Raw genomic sequence first — 25,849 nt, 5'->3', positions numbered from 1 at the left:
AAACGTGATGCATACGGCTGGTTTATTTCTTTTGTTAACCATAAAAATGAAAATACATTATATTATATTATTAATCCATGTTATGCAAATCGGCCTGAGATCGACTAATCACACTAACTACTTCAATAGGGACATTCTTAAAAGTCCCTATTGAAGAGGCTTTTAAGAATGTCCCCTGTCACCGACGGGATTCGAACCCAAACTTCTCCAAAAATGGCGAAACCACTATACAGTCACGAAGCAACCTGACTGGCTCTTTAACATTTGAGCTATTATGTTTCGCCCCAAAAAAAAAAAAAAAAAACCTCAGGAAACTCCCACACAATGGAACTACTTAATAATTGGCGACGTTTCTGGATTCCTTACTGAAGCCTGTCATCAGGCCTAATCAGGAAATATTTGGCAGCTGTTCCTAACGTTACAGGGTAGAATACTGTCTGTTCTTCAAGCTGTTCCTAACTTTACAGTTCTCCTACCAGTCCTCTCAGCTGTGAAGTTAGGAACAGCATGGATTTTATTGTACAGAAGTATAATAAGTCGTTTAAGTGAATTTTATTGTATAGAAGACTACCTTTAGGTTCTTGTGGGTTGCATAGTTGGTAGAGTCGCCGTCCTCCCACACCGGTTGAAAAAGACCTGAGTTCGAGTCCCGCAATTTTTATAGGCCTTTTTCACAACGTGGCTGAGTTAGTCGGTCTCAGGCGAGGGTAGAAAGCAAACAGAAAATCGACCTCAGAACAATTTATAGGCAGTATACACGGAGCAATATGGTTTAAGTTGCTGTGTCCTAAAACCCTACAACGACAATTGTTACTACCTTTAGTCTTCTATAGTAAAATCCATTTAAACAAAGCATGTAGTTTAATTTGTGTTATTCACATTTAATTAACTCAGAATACATTTTCGTGTCAGGGATTTACGCAAGTTTTTAGCAAAGCGACACCTGTCCAAATAGCTACCTTGACACTCTCAGGATCAGTTCACATTAGGAAAGCAAAACAGGAACCATTTTTCTTAATTTACTTCTCATGCTTTAATGTGCTAATAGAACGTTCGTAATAGAGAACCTGAACTGTGCGTGCAATCTTCGAAATATTTTTCTGTTCATATTTTACGGGAATTTATAACAGTTTACACTGATAAAAAGGGTAGTGACCGTATTTGTCGGCTTATAAGACACACTTTTTTTCCTTGTAACCTTAAAAAATTGCCCTGCGTCTTAGAAGCCGAAAGTGGCAATACAACACATGCGCAAAACCGAGAGTTAACGTACAGTTACCTCTCGACTTTAATGGAACTGAATGTTGGTGTTATCACTTCATGAAAAGAAACAGGTTAAGTTTACGTAAAAGAACTAGAATAAATAAATAAATATAATCTTTATTGTGTACAAAAGGATGTATACAATTTACCCTTCACGGCAGGAATGCCGGGGGCTTCACATTGGCTGGTGGACAAAGGCCTTGAGGACGAGGCCCACATCGAAGTTCGGGTTCATCCCCCAGGGCCAACAATATAATAAGTTTCAGTTAAATTATTCACAATATCTTCATAAAGATATACAGTATTTTTTGACATTATATACAATATTATACAGACATCCTTTCTAGATTTATTATCCTGCCACACTGATAAAAACGACACAGTATTTTTTGACATTATATACAATATTATACAGACATCCTTTCTAAATTTATTATCCTGCCACATTACTGTGCAGTTTGCCTGGTTGAGTTTAGGTCATCAAGGATCTCTCTCCGGTATTTGTGATCCTTGACAAATTTGTAGAGGTCGCCTTCGATTGCTTGGACTGTGATAAGCATCTGCTTGGGGAGAAAGCGGTCGCTAAGGGCTAGTCTATTATGGTTGGCTATAAGTGTTGGAGCTGACCTCAGTCCGGGTTGAGGGATTCTCCAGCTACACATTCCCATATGTTTGGCTCCGAGATTATTCCAGTGGTCATTTTGACAGTTAGGGTGAGGCGTCTTTCCATTATAAGATTTGACAGTCGGGCAAAGTAGGCGCCTCCGTAGCCAGGTGGGAAGGAGCAGAAGTGCGTAGCACACGCTTCTTGATTAGACCGGGGTTCGAGCCCGTCACCACCAAATACGGAGGATGCGGAAAGGTCAGGGAATGACCACCGCATATTCCGGAGCAATATGGCCTTAGTTGCTAATGCTCCTAAAAACCAAAACAAAAACAACAACAACAACAACAACAACATCGGGCAAAGTTCAGTGCGGTTGCCATCGCAGTTGTTCTTTGCTGGGGTGGACGATGATGTTTATGTGTGATCCAACGAAGGAGCCAGTATTCGGAGGAGTACACACGCTTGATATTCGTGGGGGCTGCAGATGCCCATATTTCTGAGGCGTATAACACGACGGAGTATACAGAGGTGTATACGTACCGCCGAGTCACATCCAGATCCTTAACGTGAAGTAGTTGTTGTTTGGTAATCCACCACATTTTGCAGAATTTTGTTATGAGCTTGTCAATGTGGGGGTTGAAGGTCAGTTTGCAATCGAAAACTACTCCCAAGTCTGTATGTGTATTTACCACTGGAATGAGAATGCCATCTAGAGAAAATTGGACTTTAGTGGGTTGGTGCTTCAACGAAAAGACAATTTGGGCTGATTTTGCAGGATTATAGCCCAGAGAATGCCTGCTGAGTACGAACAGAAAATATTAGATTTCCATAAATTTGTCCTTAATGCTAGAAAACGAAGAAACTACAACTTAGCCTAATCGGGAATATGGATGAAATTCCGTTGACTTTTGATGTGCCATCCAATAAGAGTAGTTTAACTCTTAAAATCACTGGATATTTAAGACTAGTTTAACTCTTAAAATTACTGGGCATGAAAAGACACACTAACACCGCAGTTTTAACTTGTGCTGATGGGACCAAACTTCTGCCAATGTTAACTTTTAAAAGAAAAACTTTACAGAAAGATAAACTGCCAAATGGAATTCACGTACACAACCGAAGAGATGAATGGATGAAGGATTGGTTTGTAAAAGTTTGGTCCAAGCGTCCTGGTGGACTACTGCGTAAAAATGCACTATTGGTATGGGATCAGTTTAGAGCACATAGGACTGAAAACATCAAAGAACTGGCCGAAATGATGAACACAGAATTGGTGGTATTTCCGGGTAGCTTAACTTCCCAGTTACAGCCATTAGATGTCAGCATCAATAAGCCATTCAAAAATAAAATGCAGGGGCAATGGAATAAATGGATGATAGAGGAGAACCATGATACGACGCCTACGGGAAGGATGAAACGTCCATCAATAGCACAAGCGTGGGAATAGGTGCTGAAGTCATGGCATCATATTAAGACTGAAACTGTGATCAAGTCCTTTAAAAATGTGGTAATGCAATAAAATATGATTCATAGTTCATATGCGACATTAAGGGATTCCATACTATGATTTGATCCTGATCGGCAGTACACTGAATAAATTTTGGTGAACGTCTGGTATATGTTAAAAGGGAGTGAAATGAGAGTAGAGTACAAAAGAAAAAAAGGTCTAGGTAAATAAATAAAAATAAATATTTGTTAAAAAATAAGCAATTGAAAAATGAGATGCGGGAGTGAGGTAGTTAGAGAAAGAGAGTGAGAGAGGCAATTTGAGTCTTTTGGTGTTTATTATTCTCGAATTTCTCCTGCATGAATTTGGATCGAATAATGCAGCCTTAATGAGTTTATACTTTCAAAAACACGGCGCAATATGGTCTTAGTTGCTAGACCATATTACGCCGTATGTCTGTAAATAGCGTGTGTTCTGTGGCCGTTTGCCTGTTTTCTAGAAAAAAAATAGACTTTTCGGGAGGAAAAACCGTGCTGCCCTCTCGCCTGAGACCGACTAACTCAGCCACTTTGTGATAAAGGCCCATAAAAATTCCTCACGTCATTGACCAGATTGATTATCCACTGTACTACCCGCGAGGGCCAGGGCATCATCACCGCTGAAATTCCAAGGATACCTCGCTTAGTGATTGATTATTCAGTGAAGAAATTTAAAATAGAAATGGAAAAAGGCAGATACAAAGAGAGAGAGAGAGAGAGAGAGAGAGAGAGAGAGAGAGAGACAGAGAGAGAAAATGGCAGTTAATGCTCCTGGGATTCGTGAAGAGAAAAACGCTAGGTTACTTATTTTATTTTGTTTGTAACATTAAACTGTATTTCGATTGTCTGATCCATTGCTTTCTCAGTTTTGTAAAACTTAATTTAGCATCACATATTTCAAAGACAGGCTTTCACGTGATTAGACTAGGAATAATTTTTTTTTCCTTTGCTTCGCTTCAGTATCGCTTATTCCAAGCGATAAGGGAAAGTGAAGAAAAATAGGTCAATTAATGTGAAGGCCAATGGAATAACTTCCTCTTCCCTAGGAAAGATATAGGTCATGGCTTAACAAGGATACTCAAACAACCTTTAAACACTTCTCTCTTTACTATCTAATGTATAAAAATATTCATCGATTTAGAGTCAACTAATGAAAATAAAGGGAATTGAAATGCAGTTTTTGCAAATGTGTTTTATTTGATTCTCAAGTTTTCCGAAAAATTTGACACCTACACTCCGATCTACAGCCCCGAGGGGAATATATATATATATATAGGGAACGCCTAATTTGTATTTGTAAACGTAACAGACCGGTCTATTCACTCTGCTAACATGGAGGCATACAGAGTGGTAAGGTGCTGATACAGAGTTCTGCATGCTGTGATCAAATCTGAATGATGCTAAAAATAGTTGTCATATCACTGCACTATAGCTGTGTTTACTACATTGTAGTACAGTATAGTGGTTTTGCCACTTGTCATTCCTTTGGAGAGATCTGGGTTTGAGTCCCGTCCATAAAGGCCTCTTCACTCGAGGCTGTAGTTAAACGATCTCAGGTGGAGGCAGTAGGGTTCCTGTGTGAGTTATTCCTGGTTTAACAACATGCAAATCGGTCCATGAACACATGCTTTTACAGACATAATACACAACAGCGCAACATGTTCTAAGTCGTTGATGCGCTTTAACCCAAGGATGGTTTCTATCTCACCCTTAGCATAAACTAAACAATCTCCACCCTTAAATGCTAACAATAGCGTCGATGGATTTTGTACGAGAGAGAGAGAGAGAGAGAGAGAGAGAGAGAGAGCGATCTTCAGCACATGGAAACCATTTTTAACTGCTTGATCTGCTTTTGTTTATGCAATTACTTACTTATGCAATTAAGGTGCAGATATTGACCTTTATATATGATGCTGATTCATTTCACAAACGAATACACAACCTTTCTTTATCGCCAAACCTAACATTTTTTTTATATAAAATAAGTAACAAATATAAATATACAAGCTATGTTGCAGTATCAGTGCCACCACCATAATCCATAATCCACGTACGGTATTTTACCCGAAGAAGCCTTTACAACATTAAGAACTGATCAAATTAAAAGAATTAAAATTACAAATAGTATTGTATTTATAACTAAGTTAGCAATTAGTAAGTTATTTTCAAAGTAGAATTTTTTAGTTTACAGGTGTTCTTTGAGGATATAACCTATCTTTCTATGTACCAGTATACACACTGGCCAAAAAAAAAATACGAACCTTTGTATTAAGACAGTCACAGATAGAAGAAATGCAAATATTTGCAAAGAAAACTGTGACAGGCTATGACGTGTTGCCTCGTTGAGTATAAAGACTACACAGGCTGTTTGACCGTAGTAATCTCAAGCAAGAATGGGGAAAACGCTTGATCAATCAGATTTTGTATAAGGTCTTATCGTCGTATCACGTTTAACAGGAGCCACAATTCAATTCACTAACATAACCTTACCAAGGTTTCATTGATGTTTTTTTCTTTTTACATCTTCCAAAAACAAGTCAATGTGCATATTTTTAAACAACATTTCCAACAAGTAGAATACGTTGTTCGAGCGATTAAAATTGGAAAAACTTTTGTACCACCATCAATGGGATATTTTGGAATCTTTAAAACGATAGATTTTCAGAGTGTTTTTAAGGCAGACCAAATCGCATGACCCACATCTGTTGGTATAGGGGTGTCCTAATGCTGTTGTTTCAGGTTTAGTGAGGAACCATTTAATCTTCAACCTCTACTGCCATCTAAGAAACGATTATGAGGGTTGTATTCAGGAGAAAGTGCCAATTACAGCCTGACCTCTTCATTAGTTCTATACGAAATAAGCCGACTAAGATCATAGACCTTAAAGGATCAGGTGAGGCCAACACTTATTTTAAACAACTGGGTGGATGTGCAGCTGTCTACCAAACAGTTACTCTTCGAATATGAGTGCCTAGTTGATAGATGGATGAGGCTGAATTTTCAGTCTGAGTATCTCAGACTGAAAATTCAAAAATGAAGTAGATTGCAAGGATTTGAGGTGGGTCGAGCGCAGAGAAGAGAAACGAGATTAGTGAGGGGAAACAAAAGGGTGCTCTTACCAGGAAAGGCTTTCTGCAAACTGCAACACCTGGACAGAAGGCACTTGCAAGGAGAACTGATTATAGAGAATTCAAGGACAACGAGGAGAACTCAGTGCTGATGTCATTCTTTCTCTTGCTCAGACTGCCGCATGAGAAGGCATACATTCAAATTGAGGAAGGATTGTTGCAGGATAGATGTGTGGAAATTTGCCTTCATCCAGTGGGCAGTTAATTTTTGGAACAAACTTCCATCTAGTGTTGTTGAAGTGTGCAGTTTGAATAAATCCATGAGGGACAAGGCAAACTTTTAGAGAGAGAGGGATAGACAGATGATACGGGAAATGCTATTTTTTTGGTTGATTCTGTACAAGCTTTCTTTCTTGCATCTTTTTTACTACTAATAGAAATACTAAAGGAGCGAGTTACTCTTGACAGGAATGTCAAAAATTGATGGGTGTATTATATTTCTCATGAATAAGCCGTGTGTCTGTTAACCGTATTGTATGGTCAATCTAGTCGTTTGAGAATGCACGACCTTAGTTTCTGAAAGAAAAAATGGCTTGCAATCCGTTGCATAAAATTTTCTGATAAAAGGTTTGAATATTGTTAAGACGGACACCAGGCTCCTGTGGCTGCATTGAGGTTAACTGGCAGCTAAGGGTGTTGCTCTCCTACACCGTCGACTACTAATTCCAGACAGTGACCTTGAACTGGGCTTGAAATCCTTGAATGTCCTTGTGCTTCTGCTCTAGAAACTTGCACAGCTATGAAATCTTGTAAAAAGCTGCAAATGACGTTTCTTTTTCACTTGACGTATCACCACTGCCCAGCCATCTTTCCTATCGCTCTACACGTGATATTTTGGGCGCCAGGAAAGGAGTAACATAAGTTAGGATAAGTGCAGTGTACCAAAGTGCAAAAGACTGTAGTCAGATCAAGGATAGAAATAAAGTAGTTTGATACCAATGGTCTACATTACGGATGAACAGAATCTGGTTCATTTTTAATAATAATTATTATTATTATTGATGCAATCAGTGAGAGAATAACAATGGAAAACCCCCACGATACTCAGCACCGATTTTTGCAGATAATCTACTCATTGCAACAGAAACAATATTGAACTTAAAAGATATTTGAGAAGTGGCAGGAAAGCTTGGGAAGAGGAACCCGTATTGTTAACATGTTAAGCATAATGGAATCAGAAGTAATAATAATATATAGTGTTTTCCAACAAAAATAGATCTCTGCATTATGAAAGTAAAAGTTGGATATTAATTGTTTGAAATGAATAGTTTGAAATACCTGTACGATTAGGAAAATTTAACAAGAAAATAAAAAAAAAAAAAAAAGAAACAAACGGTGAAATGTATTCATACAAAAAAATGTGCTCAGAACAAATTGATATTAAGTTTCTGATGTTTTACTTTATATATTAATATGACTTTTACCTCTATAAAATATTAGCTGTACAGTAATCTCCGAGTGCACCAGTATCACTGACGCATTGTTCACTTAATGATACATTGCTTTTTACTTTTTGTATGTTACAGAGATGTGTTAAGTGTGTGGTAAGCGCCAAAGCAACTAAGGCTATGAGGCATCAGTATATCGTGGCTGAGATAGTCGGTCGAAGGCGAGGATAGCACGGTTTTTTCTCCTGGAAACTCGTGTTTTTCCTCGCAATTCGACAGAAATTCGACCACAGAACACACGCAATTTACAGACATAATATACGGCGCAATATGGCCTAAGCTGTAGATGCGCCTAAAACCTAATAACAACAACACTGTCAGTATAGTGTCTCTATAATTGCATATATTCTTCGGTCGGTTTGCTATTTTCTGGACAAAAAACCCGAATTTCCCGGGGTGGGGGAACAATGCAATCCTGGCCTGAGACCCACTAACTCAGCCACTTGGTGAAAAAAAAGCCCTTAAAAATGGCAATGAGGAGATTTAATAGTGATTATGACCACTACCTGCGAGGGCTAATATGCTATTACGTGTAGCATAGGAAGCCCTAAAGTTATCAATCTGGGAGTGTATACTACTGTATGTTATTGATTGTTTATTTATTATAATTATTTTATTATTTTTTAAAATTAAAATTTAATTTGTTTATCGTATTTATTATTATAGTGGTATATAGTACTTGAAGGTAAATATCAGTAATTTTTTTTAGATCAACAAGAAAATTTTAAAAATTCTGATGTATTGTATATCAATACAATATATCAATAACAGAAAGGAACTTACGTCCGTTTTTTTTTTTTTTTTGTAGAAGAGCAGATCTAAGGAACTGGTTTCTCAAATTGTGAGGCTGCCATTACGAGTTGCCCCCATGTTGTTTTATTACTTAATAACACTTCTCTAAAAAGAGAAGCCAAATGTACTTATTAGTAATGTGGTTCTGCACCACCCCTGTTTCGGTGCAGAACATCGTCGAGAGGCTATAGACACGTTATCAATACAGCAACTCAGTGACGATTTAACTCTGAAGATGAGAGATACCAAAAAAGGCGTGAAAACGTTTCAAAATGCCTTCGTTAGTGAATGTTACAAGAGCTTCAAAGATTTACGCAATGTTATTGAAGATGATGCAGGTTGAGGGAGCCCTTGCATGTCAACAAATAACGAACTTGCCTCCTGCATTAAAAGCATAATTCCGGGCGACCATCAAACAAGGATTGAAGAAAATCGTTTCTCAAGTTGGAATATCATACGCCCTACCATTTATGTGATATTTTGTGCAACTTCTTTTTGTGCCCAAGTTTTTAACAGCAACTTAGATGGAAACAAGGGTTTAACTTTCAGAGTAATTGATTGAAATTTGTGATTGTGATCCAGGATTTCTTAAAACGATAGTGACAGGAGATGAAACGTGCTGTTATCTTCACTACCTACAAACTAAACTCCAGTACTCAAAATGAATGTCGCCCATGTCTTCTAGAGACATAATTCATTATCAGTTTATATCAGGAGGCCATTTACATTCTTTCAAATACTCGGTAAATGACTTCCAATATTCTCTTTGTTCACGTCTCGTTTCATGAGAGCTATGACAAATACAGTGGAGAAACTTTCACAGAAAAGCAAATAAGTTTTATTGCAATTATATAACCGATGGAATTTTCTTTTTTAAATAGTCACGGTTATTATTTTAAAAAATTCAATGTATAATTTCGATCTGTAAATATTACATTTGTTTAAATAAAAATTCAGTCCTGGTAATTTAAAATTTTCATCCAGCCATGTATTACGATTGTACGAGATGGTGGATAGAAGTTGAAATTAACCTTTTCTCTAGATAAACACCTGCAAAACATGACCATCTTAATTATACATGAAGAATTTCAATAATTCATTAGAAAACAAAGTTCATATCCTTCGGAGGACTGCTGACCTCGATTCCAAGACTTTCCAAGAGGACACTGGATGTTTTTAATAGCTGGTAAATTAATGAACAATGACGTATGATTGTAGAGAATTGTTTCTTGCAAAACCTTTGGTGAATGGTATCGATGTTCATGGTATACTCTATCTAGTTTTCATTGCACAACACTTCCGCATCATTGCAAAATAGAAAGTTGGCTATTAGTTTGCTGCAAAGCACTGGATGTTTTTAATAGCTGGTAAATTAATGAACAATGACGTATGATTGTAGAGAATTGTTTCTTGCAAAACCTTTGGTGAATGGTATCGATGTTCATGGTATACTCTATCTAGTTTTCATTGCACAACACTTCCGCATCATTGCAAAATAGAAAGTTGGCTATTAGTTTGCTGCAAAGCACTGTTGTTTATTACATGTTATTTCTCAATATTCTACAACGGAAGGAAATCATTTATTGCCATCTAGCTAATCACCACCCCCGGTCTTTTTATTTTTTATTTTTCTTATTGATATCTTTTATGACGTCATATTACATTATTTCACAATACGCTTCCACAACATAAACAAATAATTGCAGTTGAAAGTTCCAGAGGTCATTATTAAGAGCAGTGGCGTAGCTATGTGTGTACAGATTCATATACAATATTTTTCTGGGTCCCCTATTACTGAATTTTTCTGATGGAGGAGGTTATAGGGAAAACTCACTCAGATTAGAAGTTTGTTCCCAAACAATGGAATATTTCCATGTATTTATATCTTACAGCAAGTAAAAAAAATCATATTTTGACGGCCAGCTTGCTGGGCAAAGTCTTTTTAGACTATAACTTTTATCTGGGATTATAAAAGCTCCAAATAAGTTCCATCTCTTAATACTTTGCCCAAAATAATGATAAATTATTACATGTTCAATTTCTCCCTTTGCAGATTCTGGTCTGAACTCGAGAATAAATTCCACCCCTAGCAGTAGCAACGTCATAGGCTTGGCCTCGGAATTGCGATAGATTCAGTCCCTTATTCTCGATGGATTCAATTTATTTTTCAAGCTTAAGATCTGACTGAGCTGAAACTTTCTTAAAGACTTTCAGCACACTTACTTTCCCAGCTGAATATTTTTTTAAATTTCGACGTAGCAAAATAATTCATCAACTGGTCTACCAATTGATGGGAAAGAGTGTCGATTAATTCGTTTTAAATAATAGAGCTTAATATATATCAAATAAGTTAATTGAAAAACTATACTCTTTCACCGTGTGTGAAGTTTTATAATCTCTTTATTGAAATTCTGCCATTTCAGTACATATTTAATACAAGATATATTGTAAAAGTTTGGGATTCTACTGAAAACCATTTTCTTGCCAAATAATGAGCTTGCGATGGAACTAAGGTGCAGGATCAATAACGGATAAAAAGTTCCTATTTTTACACATACCTTCGTCATTCCCTACTCCAATCAATCAAAGAAAGCAACATCACGTTCATTACACGTTTAAGTTTGGTATCGAAATTATTTTCCCCTTAATAATAGATTTTTAAGAGCTTTATCTAGAGCAGAGATCGGCAACCTTATGTGCTTGTGTCATCTAAAGACACGCGGAAGATTTTTTGCTGCACGCCGGTGGTATGAGAGTCTCTAAATTTTCCACATATTATATTTCGGATATCATTGTCCAAGAGGCACACGTGAAGGTTTTTATAATTGTAATAAACAAAAATGGTATTCATAAGGATAGAAGTTACCAATCCCTGATCTAAATTCATGTTAGATTTCCGCTATTCATAATCTTTGACTGTGCATTTTCATCGCTGCGAGGTACACACCCCTTGAACAGAATAATAATTTTATTTAATAACATTGCAATTAAACAAATTATGCTATTCATTTTTAGATATAGGCAAAGTCGGGGATAATGCATTTCACAAAGTTTATAATGAAATGGTTTCTTTGTTTCCTATTAGTAAACGAATTACAAAATTTATATAAATGGTTGCAGAAGGTTAAATGTATATTGTGATGCTCTTTAATTTTGACGTTGATATATAAAATAAGAATCTATAGATGTGTATTTTCGCTGATGAAGTTATGCTTGAAGTGACCACTACTATTCTTTATTGGTCACTTCCAGTTACGAAATTAGATACTTTTTATTCCTTTTTAATATCCAGCTGTTAACTATGTCTATTGTTTCCTTACATACAGGCAACAGTAGCTCCTTGCAAACAAAAACTTGCTAAAGTTTTAGCAATACGTTCACGTAGTAAAAAATTGAAAATTCAGAATTAAAAAAAGTACAGCATAGTAAGTGGGGAATATGAATTCCATAAGAGTATTTGGAAGAGTATTTCACGTGAAATACGTGAAATACTCTTTCATTAGAGTATTTCACGTATTTCTATACGTGAAACTGTATGTATAAAAGCAAGAAAATAAATTTAATTAACATTCCGTTAATTAAAGTTACGTTCAGATAAATAACTCCCTCTAAGCACTCCTCCTTTTCCATGACAGTACCGCGGTGTTTTATTAAGCAATATGACCATTACTAGAATTGTATGATGCAATATTTTTCCTGCCTTCAAATTTCTCAACTTCGTATTTTCTAATGATTCTACTATTTTAATTTAAATATAAGTGCTTTGTTGTGACAAACTGCATGTCACTAATGTGGAAGAAAGGATTATCCAATCTCCCTATGCTGTCTTCGCCCATAAATATACCAGAATTGCTTCTTAAAACAAAAATAGATTACAGACTAGGTTCAAGAACAAACTAGATTATAGAAACAAGACTAGATTATAGACTTGGTTCAAGAAAAGACATGTAGAGCATCAGTTCTGAAAAACAAAAGTAATTTTATAAAAGCAGTAAAATATTTTATTATCAGAGTTACAAAATTATTTTTTTAGTAATACAAAAACAAAAATAAAAGAATATTCTGCAAGTGATGAATATTCGTTCGTTATTCGCAAATATTAAATAATATATAATATAATAAAATATAAACGGTTTCTATTATTTTATTCATCTTGAATGCATGTCTTTATGTGATAACCAGACTCCCCACCCCCTTATTGTTTTTGTGTACGAATATTTTCAGCTAAATTTAATTGATCTCTGTTTCTCTTAACCCACTCTTTCTCTCTTAAATCGTGCATAGCCCGATGCTATGAGCTCCTAGTAATGGTCCATAATCTTGCCTTCTACTTTTGCATTTATAAAGATGTTATCACTATTTGAAAGATCTCGAGGAATCGAACTTATAATAATAACCAGAATTATATAAATTATTTTTAATTATGAAATTATAATTGAATGAAATGAATCTCAGATAATTTACTAAAATCTTAATTAAGCTGAAATTGTAATTGATCTCAGTGATTGTTTGCATCAGCTTAATAAATAAATAAATAAATAAATAACTGTAAACTGCATTACATTGTGTGAATGAGCTATCCTCCAACAAATATTCGGACAGAAGCTGCTTTCACATTGACAACACTGATACTCACTTGAATAACGTGCCGTTTCCCCCCCCCTTTGGCCGATATGACACACTCCACCCTCTTGAACAGACTTTCCACCAACGGCACCAACGATTTCAGCTGGTACAGTCCTTCATCCGCAGGGTTCAAATCGGTCTATGTTCCGGCCATTCCAACTTTTGTAAATTCATGTCCAGGAACCATTCTCAGACAGCATGCGGTATGGGACTGAGCATTACCCTTTGTTCTTTAGTACAGACATGGGTCTATACCAAAGATCTGTCACATACCAGTGTGCATGAAATTATCCAAAATGTTAAGGTATGTGTCGGCAGTCATGGTTCCCCATACAACCGCTGAAGGTCCTAAGCCTGTACTATACCGTGCGAAACAGTGCTACACCATAACTCCTCCACCTCTGAACTTCATTGTTGGCATAATGCATTCTGGTAGAAGAAGTTCTCCACACCCACGCTGCCCGAATGATCGGAATAGAGTGTAGTGTGGATCGTCACTCTATGTAACTGATTTCGACTACTCTACAGACCAATTATGGCGCTCGATGCGCCATGCAAGGTGAGACCTCTGAGTGCGGTTGAAGATGTTTGGTTTATGCGCCGCCGCTCTCTTATGAAAACAGAGGCTCTGGAACTCCTTACGTAGTGTATTCGTAGAGACTTCACCTACCTCCCCCCTTGTGTTGGTGCCTTAAACTTTTGGCTTATGTCTTTGTCCAGTGTCGTACTGCCCTTCCAAGTACCAATCTGGTCACTTGGAGTAGGCTTCCATGGTCTCCCTATGCGTTGCTAGCTGGAGGTGGTGATCGCATTACCCACGGTCGATGCTGTAGGCTGTTAAAAATTGCACGAATTGACACGCGAGCAATGTGATAATAATACTCCTCTTGAAACCAGTCAACTCGGCTATGCTTGCACAACGAGAACAACTAAACTGTGTACTTTATAATAAATAAGAAAAAAAAAAAAAAGCCAACCAGCAGCCTTTATTAATCCACTGCAGAATGGAAGCCTCCTCAACGATTCATGTTGGAGGGAAATGGACCACAATCTGCCACGCTGGTCCAGTGCGGTTTTGCAGATCAACCTTATTTAGCAGTCAAGGGCTTGAACCCCGGTCTACTTAAAGAGCGGGTGCTACTGCATTCCCGTTCCTGACCACTCGGCTACGGAGCCCGCTGTGTGCTTTTTACATTTTCATATACCAGTTTGGATCACTTGTTTATCCAGGAAAGTCCAGCGGGCTTCAAAAACAGGGGCATCTGGATGCTTTTTAGGGAATAGTGTGTGTGTGTTGATGTATGTATGGATAAAATCCAATTGTAACCAGCTACAACAATTCACGATTGCTTTAATATTCATTTTTTTAATAAATAATTTTATTAATCCACTATATGTTGGTCAAGTTGATTTCACAACTGGAAATAATTGATTGAATTAAAACACTCATAATCCCTTATATTTGTAACATTCAGTTTTAATAAATAAGTCGAATTGTATGAAACATTAGCTTCAGGTTATAAGTATTTAAAGAAAACTCAAAATAATGTTTACTGATTCATCATCTGCTCTTTCCAACAGACAAGAATCCGTATTAAAAAAACAGCAGCACAAGTCACACCATAGAGCATTACCCCAGGGGCTGACATCTGGTGTATGGGCTTGGCAAACCCAGGGTCCTGAGTTGGATATCATCATTCTTCTCTTTGTTGCTTTCTTGGTGATTCCCTTCTACTTCTCTCTCTCTCTCTCTCTCTCTCTCAGGGTAACGTGGGAATTTTTTTTTTTTTTGGCTAGTGCAGCATAAGCCTCAGGCTTCCTTGTACCATATGGCTAATAATAATAATAATAATCTATAATGGACACTGTACATGTCTAAATTAACTTACGCGACAGTCACGTGTTCACAATTCACGTGTGCATTAACAGTCTCATGTATTTCATTGCCGGTTCGGTTGTTGCTGTTGTAGGAGCATCGGCAACTAAGGCCATATTGCTCCGTACATATTGTCTGTAAATTGCGTGTGATCCGAGGTCGATTTTCTGTTTGCTGGACGAAAAAGCCAAGTTTCCGTGGGAGAGAAAACCATGTTACCCTCGCGTGAGACCGACTAACTCAGCCACGTTGTGAAGAAGGCCTATAAAAATTGCTGACGTCATTGACAGGACTCGAACTTAGGTCTTCTTCGCCCAGTGTGGAGAGCTCAGCGATTCTACCAACTGTGCTACCCACGAAGGCTGCCGGTTCGGTAGATATAGTCTCCCGGTTTTAATTTTTTAAAATCTGGTCTCCCTTCCCTAAGGCTAATAACTAACCCTTAAGGAAAAATGCTGAGAATCTGATCCACTTATATATTACATTATTATTGCTATATTTATTATCAGCTGATGTTCTCATTTTTAATAATAATCTTATTTATGATAAAATGTTTGAAGTATTTTTATACTGCACTGTCTGGCGAAAATAAAATCATAAACATAATAATAAAATAAAAGACAAAATAATTTGAGAAATACATTGTGTACTTCATTAATACTTGTATAATAATTTAGATATGAAAAATAACGTATAAAAAATAAGTTAGCACTTTACTCGCAGGTGTAACTTTATAAAAGTACGCAACCATGAAACCCAAGAGGAGTTCATGGAACGTGCCTGCGTCCAAATTCGCTACCAATACCATCAACCCAATCCGTTCCATAGTGGAGAATCTCACGCTCAGTCCTCATCCCGAAAAGCAAATGATTGCTTTATCCATAGGTAAGATGCTTTTATTTTCCTTCTTAAATTTAAGTGATAATTAAAGTACAGAATGATTATCAAGTCCTTTCTCACTTTTAGAAATTAATAACTCGAGAACTATAGGTCGTATCGAATAATCAGTCCATGTCGGATTTTTGTAAACAAAAAAAACAAAAAAAACAATAGAGTTCGAAATTTGGCGACTAGGGGGTCGTAAAGTGGAAATAGCACAAAGGCAGATTTTTCACCAATATTTATTGACGACTAAATCTCCACGCATCTACCATTATTTCTAATGAGCAATCAATACTTTTCAATTTTGTTCTTCACAGCTGCCTTCAACTAGCTTTCGGCGGATTGGGTCCTTCAAATCTGAAAAAGTTGAAAGCAGGAATCTCTGTAAACATAATGTTTCAGAACCCCACAACCAAAAGTCTGCTTGAGATGGATAGGGCGATGATGCAGGCCGGGAATGTGGAAAAAGGCGACTGATAATTCGCAGTTCTGTGAAGATTTTTAGTAGGCGCTGTTTGCGATCATCGTCAATATGGCACAAGCACCACGCTGCATAAAAATTATGCGTCCCTGTAAACCAGGTTCATTAATCTGGGATAAATTGCTGTCATGAAACGTTAATTATGCATGTCTCAAAATGCCTACAATTATTATTGGTTCAAACAATAGGAACCAATAATAGTGTGCTCCGTAAATCTACACCATACCTTTAATTAATGGAGTGATTCCTCAATGTACACATAAGAATTTTCTTTAGCCCAAATTCAACAAAGTCTGTAACACAGACCCATCAAGGTGAAAGTGCGCGTCATCCGTTGTTAAATAATCATTTTGGATCCTGCGCAACCTTGTCAATAATACCCACTGGGGAATATCACAACGGCTTTGATAGTCTTGTGGTTCCAATCGATGCAGATATATGGTTGTATAGTGAAACAGGTGGAGGCCCGCATTTAAGGCTTTACTTACCATGCTCCAGGGAATACCAGCCACACGAGATGCATGGTGAGCACTTGAAAATCTCAATAAATTTAATCGGGTTTGTTGTTGTTGTTGTTGTACCTCATCAGTTCTTTAACTCACTTCTTATGATGCTGACGAAATGTAAGCAGCTTCCTTCGAAACGCCTAACAATATTTAATATGGTTCTTCTCGAACAAGGAGGCTTTGAGACATTTTTCTATTTGCGATAACACTGTTGTTGTTCTTGTAATACAATTTAATTAAAAGCGCTTTATATTAGGCACAATTTAAAGCGAACTTTATATTTTTTAAAACAAACTTTACTGGACTTGATTACTTGACACAGCTTCAAGCTTTTTGACGAAAGTATGACCACGACAAGCGAACACTAGAATTCTGCGATTCCAGAGTCATTCCTTCTCATAACGACGAAAAAGCCAATTTGTTTATAAATCATGTAGCCTCTTGGTGAAATTTCGAACTAACTTTTATTTTTTTAAAAGTCACACTAACATTTACAATGCAAAAAAGCGTTTTTCGATACAACCTACAATTTTCGAGTTATTAACTTTTAAACGTGAGAAAGGACTTTATAATCATCCTGTACATGGTCATAAAAGAGTAGTACTGTGATATACTGTACTAACATCACAATTTAATTAGTGAATGCTCCTGAGACCATCAAACTTAACATCATCATCACCACTGATAGTGAGATTACGTAAACAAAACCAATTAACACAGCCATCAGGGCATGCAGACCCTAATAACGAAGTGTAAAAGCATGCTGATAATGGTAATAATGGTTAAAAGAAAACATTGATAAGCACACATAAAGTCATCACTCTAAAAATATGCAACGCGATATAAACTTGCATAAATGACATAAAATGGAATGTTTATTATTATACAACAACTATATAGAGCGACCACTACACATTAAGTTTCTTTAGCATACCTGATTCCGAGTAGTGCTAGAAATCTGCTCTCGGTACTTATATTTAATCTTTGTAAATGATGTTAGTGATTTGCCTCATCACTGGGATGGTAGATATTTACTTAGAACAAAAGCAATTTATAGATACCACATACCGGAAGAATAAGTTGACCTTGGAGTGAATTCAAAATAATTTAAAGAATAAGAGTTCTTATTTCATAAAGTTGTAGTTCTCAAAGGGCGGGTCGCAATTCAGGGGTTCTCAAATAATATCCTGGAGATAGCGACGTACCACAATAAATTAAGCAAACTGAAGAACTAAACACGTTATGGCAAGTAGGGGATTGTAGATTATGGTAACGAATCGTGGGTAACTCAAAAAGGAGAAACAAAACTGACATAACGAGATCAGCCGTTAAACAGAACCAATTCAACTGAAACTTTAGTGCATTTTACACGGATAGTTAATTTGAAACATATTTCGAAGTTAACCATTAGTTAACTTCGAAGTTAACCGAAGTTACACCAGGATGTAAGCGACATCTGAAGTCACATATCAATCCACACAGTTTGTTGTGAAATCAGACCTCACCTACTTCTGTCTGCCTCGATTAAGCAAAATCAAGATATCCTTGAAAGTAATACCGTTCTGTTTCCTAGTGGAATAATAATAAAAATAATAAAGACCAAGATACAAGAAACCCGGCGAAATACAGGACGATCACCTGCCTCCCAACGATGTACAAGATCCTGACCAGCTACATAACTAAGAAGATATCAAATCACTTGGAGAGTCAGAACATCATGACAGAAAGGAAGGATGCAAGGGGCAATTAACCATTGATTCCACAGTTATAGAGCAAGCCTACAAGAAGCGACGCAACCTTTACACTGCCTACATCGATTACCGCAAGGTTTTCGACTCCTCATAGCTGGCTCATAGAGATGCTGGAGATCTACAAAATCAATCCGACAGGGAAAAACTTCCTAGAAGCAATCATTGCAAAATAGAGTACCATCATCAAAGTCGAGAATATCACAACGAGACCGATCCCCAGGAGAGGAATCATTTAGGGAGATTCCCTGAGTCCACTATGGTTCTGTCTAGCACTCAACGCGTTGTCCACCATGCTCAACAACAGCAAGTATGGATATAACCTCAAGGATGGAAAGAAAAACTTGTACACTCTCTCCCACCTGAAAAATACATGGATGACATCAAGTTCTACGCAGCAACTGAGAAGCAACTCCAGCAACTACTCCGGATCACCGAACAATTCAGCAATGATATCAGGATAATCTTTGCTGCTTCTGAAGGATACACAATCATAACTCATTAATGGTACTCGTGAGTAGCACAGTCGGTAGAATCGCAGTCTTCCCCACATCGGGTGGAAAAGCCACTTCGAGGACGTGAGTTATTTTTATGGGACTTTTTCACAACGTGGCTGAGTTTAGTCGGTCTCAGGAGAGAGCAGCATGGTTTTTCCTCCTGGTAACGCGGGTTTTTTGTCCAGCAAACAGAAAATCGATCTCAGAACACGCAATTTACAGACAATACATACAGAGCAAATATCTACAACAAAACTCATTAAGGAAATAAGATCCCTTATCAACAGGTTATGGTTAGTTTCTTCTGTGGGTGTTTAGTCTTACATAAATCACATAATGAAATTGTTATAAGTTTACACATTAAAAAGAATTGGTTTATTTCTCAAAATTAAAAAAAGAATTATTAATAAGAAATTTCTATTAAAAATATAACATATGTTAAAGGAGAGGAGAGAAAAGAAGAAATACAAGAAAGAAAAAAAGAAAATAAACGAAAAAGAAAAGAAAAGAAAGGGAAAATAATAATAATTCATCCCAATCAATGTGTTAATCACCGGCAAATGTCAGTCTAAGTCTAAGTCTAAGAACCAATCAGCAATAAGCCTCCCATAGACCACTTACACGGAACTCCAGAAAGCGGCGATTCTGAACACCTGCAGGATGGCCAGAGAGTTCTTTGACCAATAATAATAGCCGGACATTACAACCACTCCACGCATTTGGTACCATTACTATTGCGGGATGGCAAAAACCCATAAGGAGACTAAAGAAGAAAATAATAATAATCAGAAGAAGAAGCTTTTCTAAAGTTCGTTAATCTGTATCCTCCAGGGAACCGTAACACATTACAACTCTGGAGCGGCTGGCATCGTATTGACTTGCCAAATGCGATATAACAGCATTTTTCAAAAAAAGAGTAAAATAATAATAATAAAAGAAAAAGAAATAGACAACCTATGCATTTCCCTCGTCCCGTAAGTAACTGACCTTTGAATTTCCCCAAACTGTCAGCCTCTACCACCCATGGATTTACAACTCGCTGGCTAAAATAAAACTTCCTGCAATCCAATCTAAACATCTTCCCCCATAACTTGAATTTTTGACCCCTAGTTCTAGAATTTATAATTTATAATTTACTTGGTAGCGGTACATTTTAAAAACTTGTTAAAGTGTCATATCTTCTATTTTAGAAACAGTTTTTATCGATGTTGTGAACGATGGAGTTATTGAGTTGACAAATTGAGTTGGTTGTTGGAACAGCTCGGTGAATTTTTGCTATATCAGTCATCACAGTCGTAAGTGCTGTTTCCAACTAAGTGTCACTGGACAGTCCGGACGAGTTGCATTACGTTTTCCTAGGGCGTACCAGACATGCTCGATGGGATTCAGGTCAGACGATGTTGTTGTTGGATTTTAGGCACATCAGCAACTTAAGCCATATTGCACCGTATATATATAATGTCTATAAATTGCGTGTATTTTGTGGTCGATTTGCTGTTTACTGGGCTAAAAATCCGAGTTTCCAGAAGAAACAACAATGCTACGCTCGCCTGAGACCGACTCGAGGAGCAAAAATCCGCAAAGAGTGTGGGACACAGGTGAATCAACATGGAGTAGCATCCTGTGGCACACTTTTTACACCTCGTTGGGTTCATGCCACGAAATTTCAATACTGTTCTGAAGGCTAAAGGGGCGGGGCCTACTTGCTGTTAGGTAAATGTGCCTAATAAATTAGCCATACAGTATTCAGACACTGCTGTTTCGCTCTGATGATTATTCTCTATTATTCTTATTATTTTTATTTTTTTTATTGCCAAATATAATTTTCCGATCATTTTTCAATTTTTATAGTTATTATTTATTTATTTTTCTTTTAATGAAGGGGATCCAACAGTTTTCGGAAACTTGGAACCATGCGACGCAATTACCGACTCTGTGATGGAGAGTATTCGATCAAAAAGATTCAATGGTTATGCTCCAAGTGCAGGTGAGTATCATTTAGATCATAGTTCTACGTTTCTCGGTTTCTTCCAGTGGCAGCTGGCTATAAAGCGCTTTTGTGTTATGGCACTGCTTCAATAACACTAAAAAAAAAAAAAAAACTTTTTGTGTTTATTTGATATCTATAACAACAGATGCTCTAAATGAAAAAGTTACAAAACGTAGTCATATTTGTAAATCATCAAATAAAAGTAACATTCTGAAAATGGCTCTCATAGTGTAGATATACTAAATGAACCACACAACCTTCTTGTAAATTGTCAGGCACATCAGCGACTTAGACCATATTGCGTCGTATATATTGTCTGTAAATTGCGTGTATTTTCTGTGGTTGACTTGCTGTTTACTGGACAGAAAACCCGAGTTTCTGGGAGTAAAAAACATGAGACCTGAGACCAACTTATTCACGTTGTGAAAAAGGCCCAGAAAAATACCTCAATTGATCGACGGGATTTGAACTCAGGTCTTTTCCACCTGGTGTGGGAAGGATAGCGATTATACCAACTGTGCTACCGCGAGGGCAACTGACGCAACCACACAAGCAGCTTGAACTTCTTCCTTCATTCGAAGGACGGATCAATGTGCCAAGAAGAAGAACGGCTTCAATCAATGTCATTAAATTAATTAATTTTGATGACTAATTGGTTTACCAATGCCTGACTGGCAGCGTTAATTCAGTGGTTAAATATGAATTATAGAAAATTATGGGGATTTTGTTCCACGTGTTTTATCTGTGTAACTTTGATTATTAGAATGGAGACGCTCACCGGGTAGGACAGTGCTTATATGCACTGGGTGGAAAAGACGCGAGCAATTTTTATGCGCAATTTTTCACGATGCAACTGAGTAAGTTGGTTTTAGGCGACAGCAGGTTTCTTCTCCTGGAAACTTTGGTTTTCCATCCAGCAAAAGGAAAAATCGACCAGAGAACACACGAAGTTCAGACAATTTATATGGTGCAAGGAAATTTCTGTGTTCACACCAATGTATTATACAGTACTAGTCTGCTATGGATCAGAATGTACAGCAGATGTGTAGCATAACATGGAACGGCCTTGCTGGGTACAGTAGTGTACATGAACACTTGCCATAGTCTGGCTTGGGATGGTCCTAACTTAAGAAATAAAAAATATATATAAATGAATAAACTCTTCTATTCGCCCTAAGTCGGTGCTTTGTGATTTTTTCGTGATTCAGACCACTGAAATCCTTATAGCAAAATTTTCAATAATGTCGTCAGTTATTCCATCCGATTGCCACATATTCCACTTTCCCCTTTTGTGCATACTGAACACACTGTAACAGTTTTGACTACATATGCAAGGTGTTTCTATATTTATTCCTTTATAAACTATTTATCCTTTTAAAAAAATTTAACCTTTCGCTTGACTCCAACGTTCAATGGATTGAGCTCGCAGTGATACAGCAATAAACGAAGCCCCTTCTAGTCAGCAAAGCAGAAATTGTGATAGCGTAAGTATAAAACTGATAACGAATAAACCATATCCAGTAATTCCAGTTTAAGTGGATCGGAGTTCCATGTAAAATTTATGGAAGTTAACAACATTTGTATATCAGTTTCTACGATGTCAACCTCATCAGTTAAAAGATCCAATGTTATTTAGAATTCTTTGAAATGTCCTGAGGCAGAAATTATAAAGTTCTTCATATCCGTTTATTTCCTTCATTACTTTTGCTGCCTCGAGAATTTCATTCCTTCAGTAGAAATTGTGCGCTTTAAAAGTAATTTCCGAAAAAGCAAAGTCGTCGTATCTTTGAAACCGCATGCGCTTGCTTATCAGTACTTGAGAGTGGTTTTTGGCAATGCGAAATTAGCATCCCACTTTTGATTATTTCAGCTCTAATGTTTGATCTTGGGCTCCTTACTCCAAATAGAAACCACGGTTAATTTGCTCGTGCGTCTTTAAATTGTATTTATTGACTCTCCATTACCTTCGGTTTTAAGTATGGAATACCTATTAATAATTACTTGCTTTGTTTCTCGTGGTAATTTAATGCCTTTACCGAACTCTTTGAAAAAGCTTCATTATGTTAATATGTTCATATGTCCGTAAACCCTAAGTCGTTCCTAAGGACGGCTCTTCTTGCAAAATTCTTGAATAATAGACAATCGTACGTACCACATTTAAGAGGCCAATTCCATTATGTCGCTTTAAAAAGGCCGTCTATGCAAAACTTTCGTTTTCTGCTCTGACTTTCGGAAATCGTTAGAAGCACAGTTTATGCTTCCAACGAAGGTTGTACTCCGTGACAATATAGTGGATTCGTCATTTTTCACTTGTTTGGAAGGGTCTGGGTTCGAATCCCGTCGATGACTGGAGGAATTTCTAAAGGTTACTTCGATGGAGGCCATAGTTAGCCAATTCCAGTATTAGGGAAATAGAGTTTTTTAGCATAACGAAACAGGCCTAGGCGCTCTGGATTCATTGAGGAATTTATTGTAGCTTAAACACAGAGCGTACAGATAAAGTAGAAATATATGAGCTTTCGGCTATATGGTAGCCTTCGTCAGAATTAAAATACATGAATGGCAGTTGGAATAGAGATGTGCACTGCCAGGTGCGTGAGACGCGAGGTTTAATTGTTTGTTGACGTCTGTGGCTGTGACGCATGATGACGTGGCCAGCGCTTGTCCAATGACAGAACTACTGACTCTGTGATCGGGTTGACTTGGTAACCACTGTTCCTGTTTAAGGATTTATCCGAAGATTTTATATTTAATGATTCCAACCAGGTACGCTTTAGGTAATGGTGGGATCTGTCTACCACCACGACATCGCGGTGTGGGTCGATGTCGTGGTGGGTTGTCCAGACATGCTCGGCGATGGCTGAGTGTTCAACATCCGCTAAACGGATCGCTCTTTTGTGCTCCGAGAGACGTTTCTCGAGTCGACGTCCAGTCTCTCCGAAGTAGCAGCTAGTGCAGTCACGGCAAGAGATGCGGTAGACTAAACCGCTCTGCAGAAGGGTGGGGACAGGTGTTTTCACGTTGGAAATGAAAGAACGCAGTTTCCTGCCTGGGAGCTGGATGCACTTTATTCCGTGCGTTCTCAGGATTCTGCCGATCTGTTGTGACAGGTTGGGGTAGTATGGGATGAATGCCCTTGTGGATGGCTCGTCACTGTTGGTGTTGTAGCTGGTCGTCACGATGTCACGTGTCTGTAGATCACACCTGTCGAGGACGTCAATGGGGTAGCCACACCTCGTAAGGTCTACTTTGACCCTAGTGACCTCTTTGCGTCTTTCATCAGCGGAGCTGGAGTGTGTCCAGGCGCGAGTAAGCAAGGTTCGGGCCGTGGAGAGGAGGTGGCCTCGCGCGTGTGCTGACCGGAAGTTGGTAAACTGGCCAGCACACATGGGCTTACGATAAACTGTAGTCCTCAGGTATGTGCCTTCACGTCGGACAAGTGTGTCTAAGTATGGTAAAGAGTTGTTCGACTCCAGCTCAATCGTGAATTTTATGAAGGGCGATAGTGAGTTGAGGTATGATAGAAGTCGCTGACCTGAGTCTCTAGGGATTACCACGAACACATCGTCAACATAGCGACACCAAAAGGCGATGTGATCAGGTGCGTGTGCAAACGCACGTCCCTCTAACTCCTCCATCACGATGTTTGCTGTGACTGAGCTGACCGGGGAACCCATGGCAGTGCCATGTATCTGCTGGTAGACTGAGTCATTAAATATGATCGCACCCCCTGTTAAGCACAGTCTGAGGGCGGTGGAAATGTCATCGGGTGTGAGACCAGTTCTTTCGTTGAGGGTTCTATCATTGTCCAAGAGTTGTTTTGCACAAGAAATGGCAAGTTCCACAGGGATGGAGGTAAAGAGCGATATGACGTCGAACGATGCCATAACTTGATTCTGCGAGATGGATACAGTGCGAATCCTCTTTATGAATTCAACACTGTTGGAAACGGTGTGGGTGGTCTTGCCAACCAGAGGAGAAAGAAGTCTCGAGACAAATTTAGACAGCTCGTAAGTCGGTGATCCACAGCAGGATACAATTGGTCTCAGTGGTGTGTCTTCTTTGTGCACTTTCGGTAGGCCGTAAAACCGTGGGATCTGACATCCGGAAGCACGGAGGTGATTACGGGTTGACTGTGTGATCTTCCCTTGTTTCAGCCAACTGTTGATGAGGATATTCACCTCTGATTCCCATCGCTCTAAAACTCTGTTGGGGTTGATGGTCAGGGGTTTGTATACAGTAGTATCCCGTAAAAGTAGTAGCGCTTTCGCCATGTAATCAGTGTGATCCATTACAACCGTACGGCGGCCTTTGTCTGCCGGTAGAATGACGATGGACGAATCCTGTTTCAATGCCTTGAGGGCAGAGAACTGTGTACGGTTGAGGTTAGAAGGGACGGGGCGAGCACGGTGTAGAACTGCTGCAGTCTTCAAGCGGATTGTGTTGGCTACATCTTCTGGGAGGCGTGATAAGCTGGCTTCCACACCTAAGGCGATGTCGGTGATCGGCGGGTGCTTAGG

At 38.1% G+C, this 25,849-nt stretch overlaps 1 protein-coding gene across 1 annotated transcript in view; it reads left to right on the top strand.

Moving 5' to 3' along the window:
- Positions 1–25,849, top strand: part of LOC150089966 (tyrosine aminotransferase-like) — a 142,788-nt gene that overhangs the window by 16,205 nt on the left and 100,734 nt on the right. Inside the window, exons 2-3 of the mRNA XM_090368929.1 lie at positions 15,949–16,110; positions 21,222–21,326. Of these exons, the coding sequence (XP_090225055.1) occupies positions 15,975–16,110; positions 21,222–21,326 (241 nt within the window). The 5' untranslated portion in view covers positions 15,949–15,974. The remainder of the gene's footprint in view (positions 1–15,948; positions 16,111–21,221; positions 21,327–25,849) is intronic.

This window comes from Mastigoproctus giganteus, chromosome 2, assembly GCF_048544385.1.
Source record: "Mastigoproctus giganteus isolate SK-2022 chromosome 2, ASM4854438v1, whole genome shotgun sequence".
NCBI classification, from domain to species: domain Eukaryota; kingdom Metazoa; phylum Arthropoda; class Arachnida; order Uropygi; family Thelyphonidae; genus Mastigoproctus; species Mastigoproctus giganteus.
Note: the sequence above shows the minus strand (reverse complement) of the source record. Positions and strands in the feature narration are given on the sequence as shown.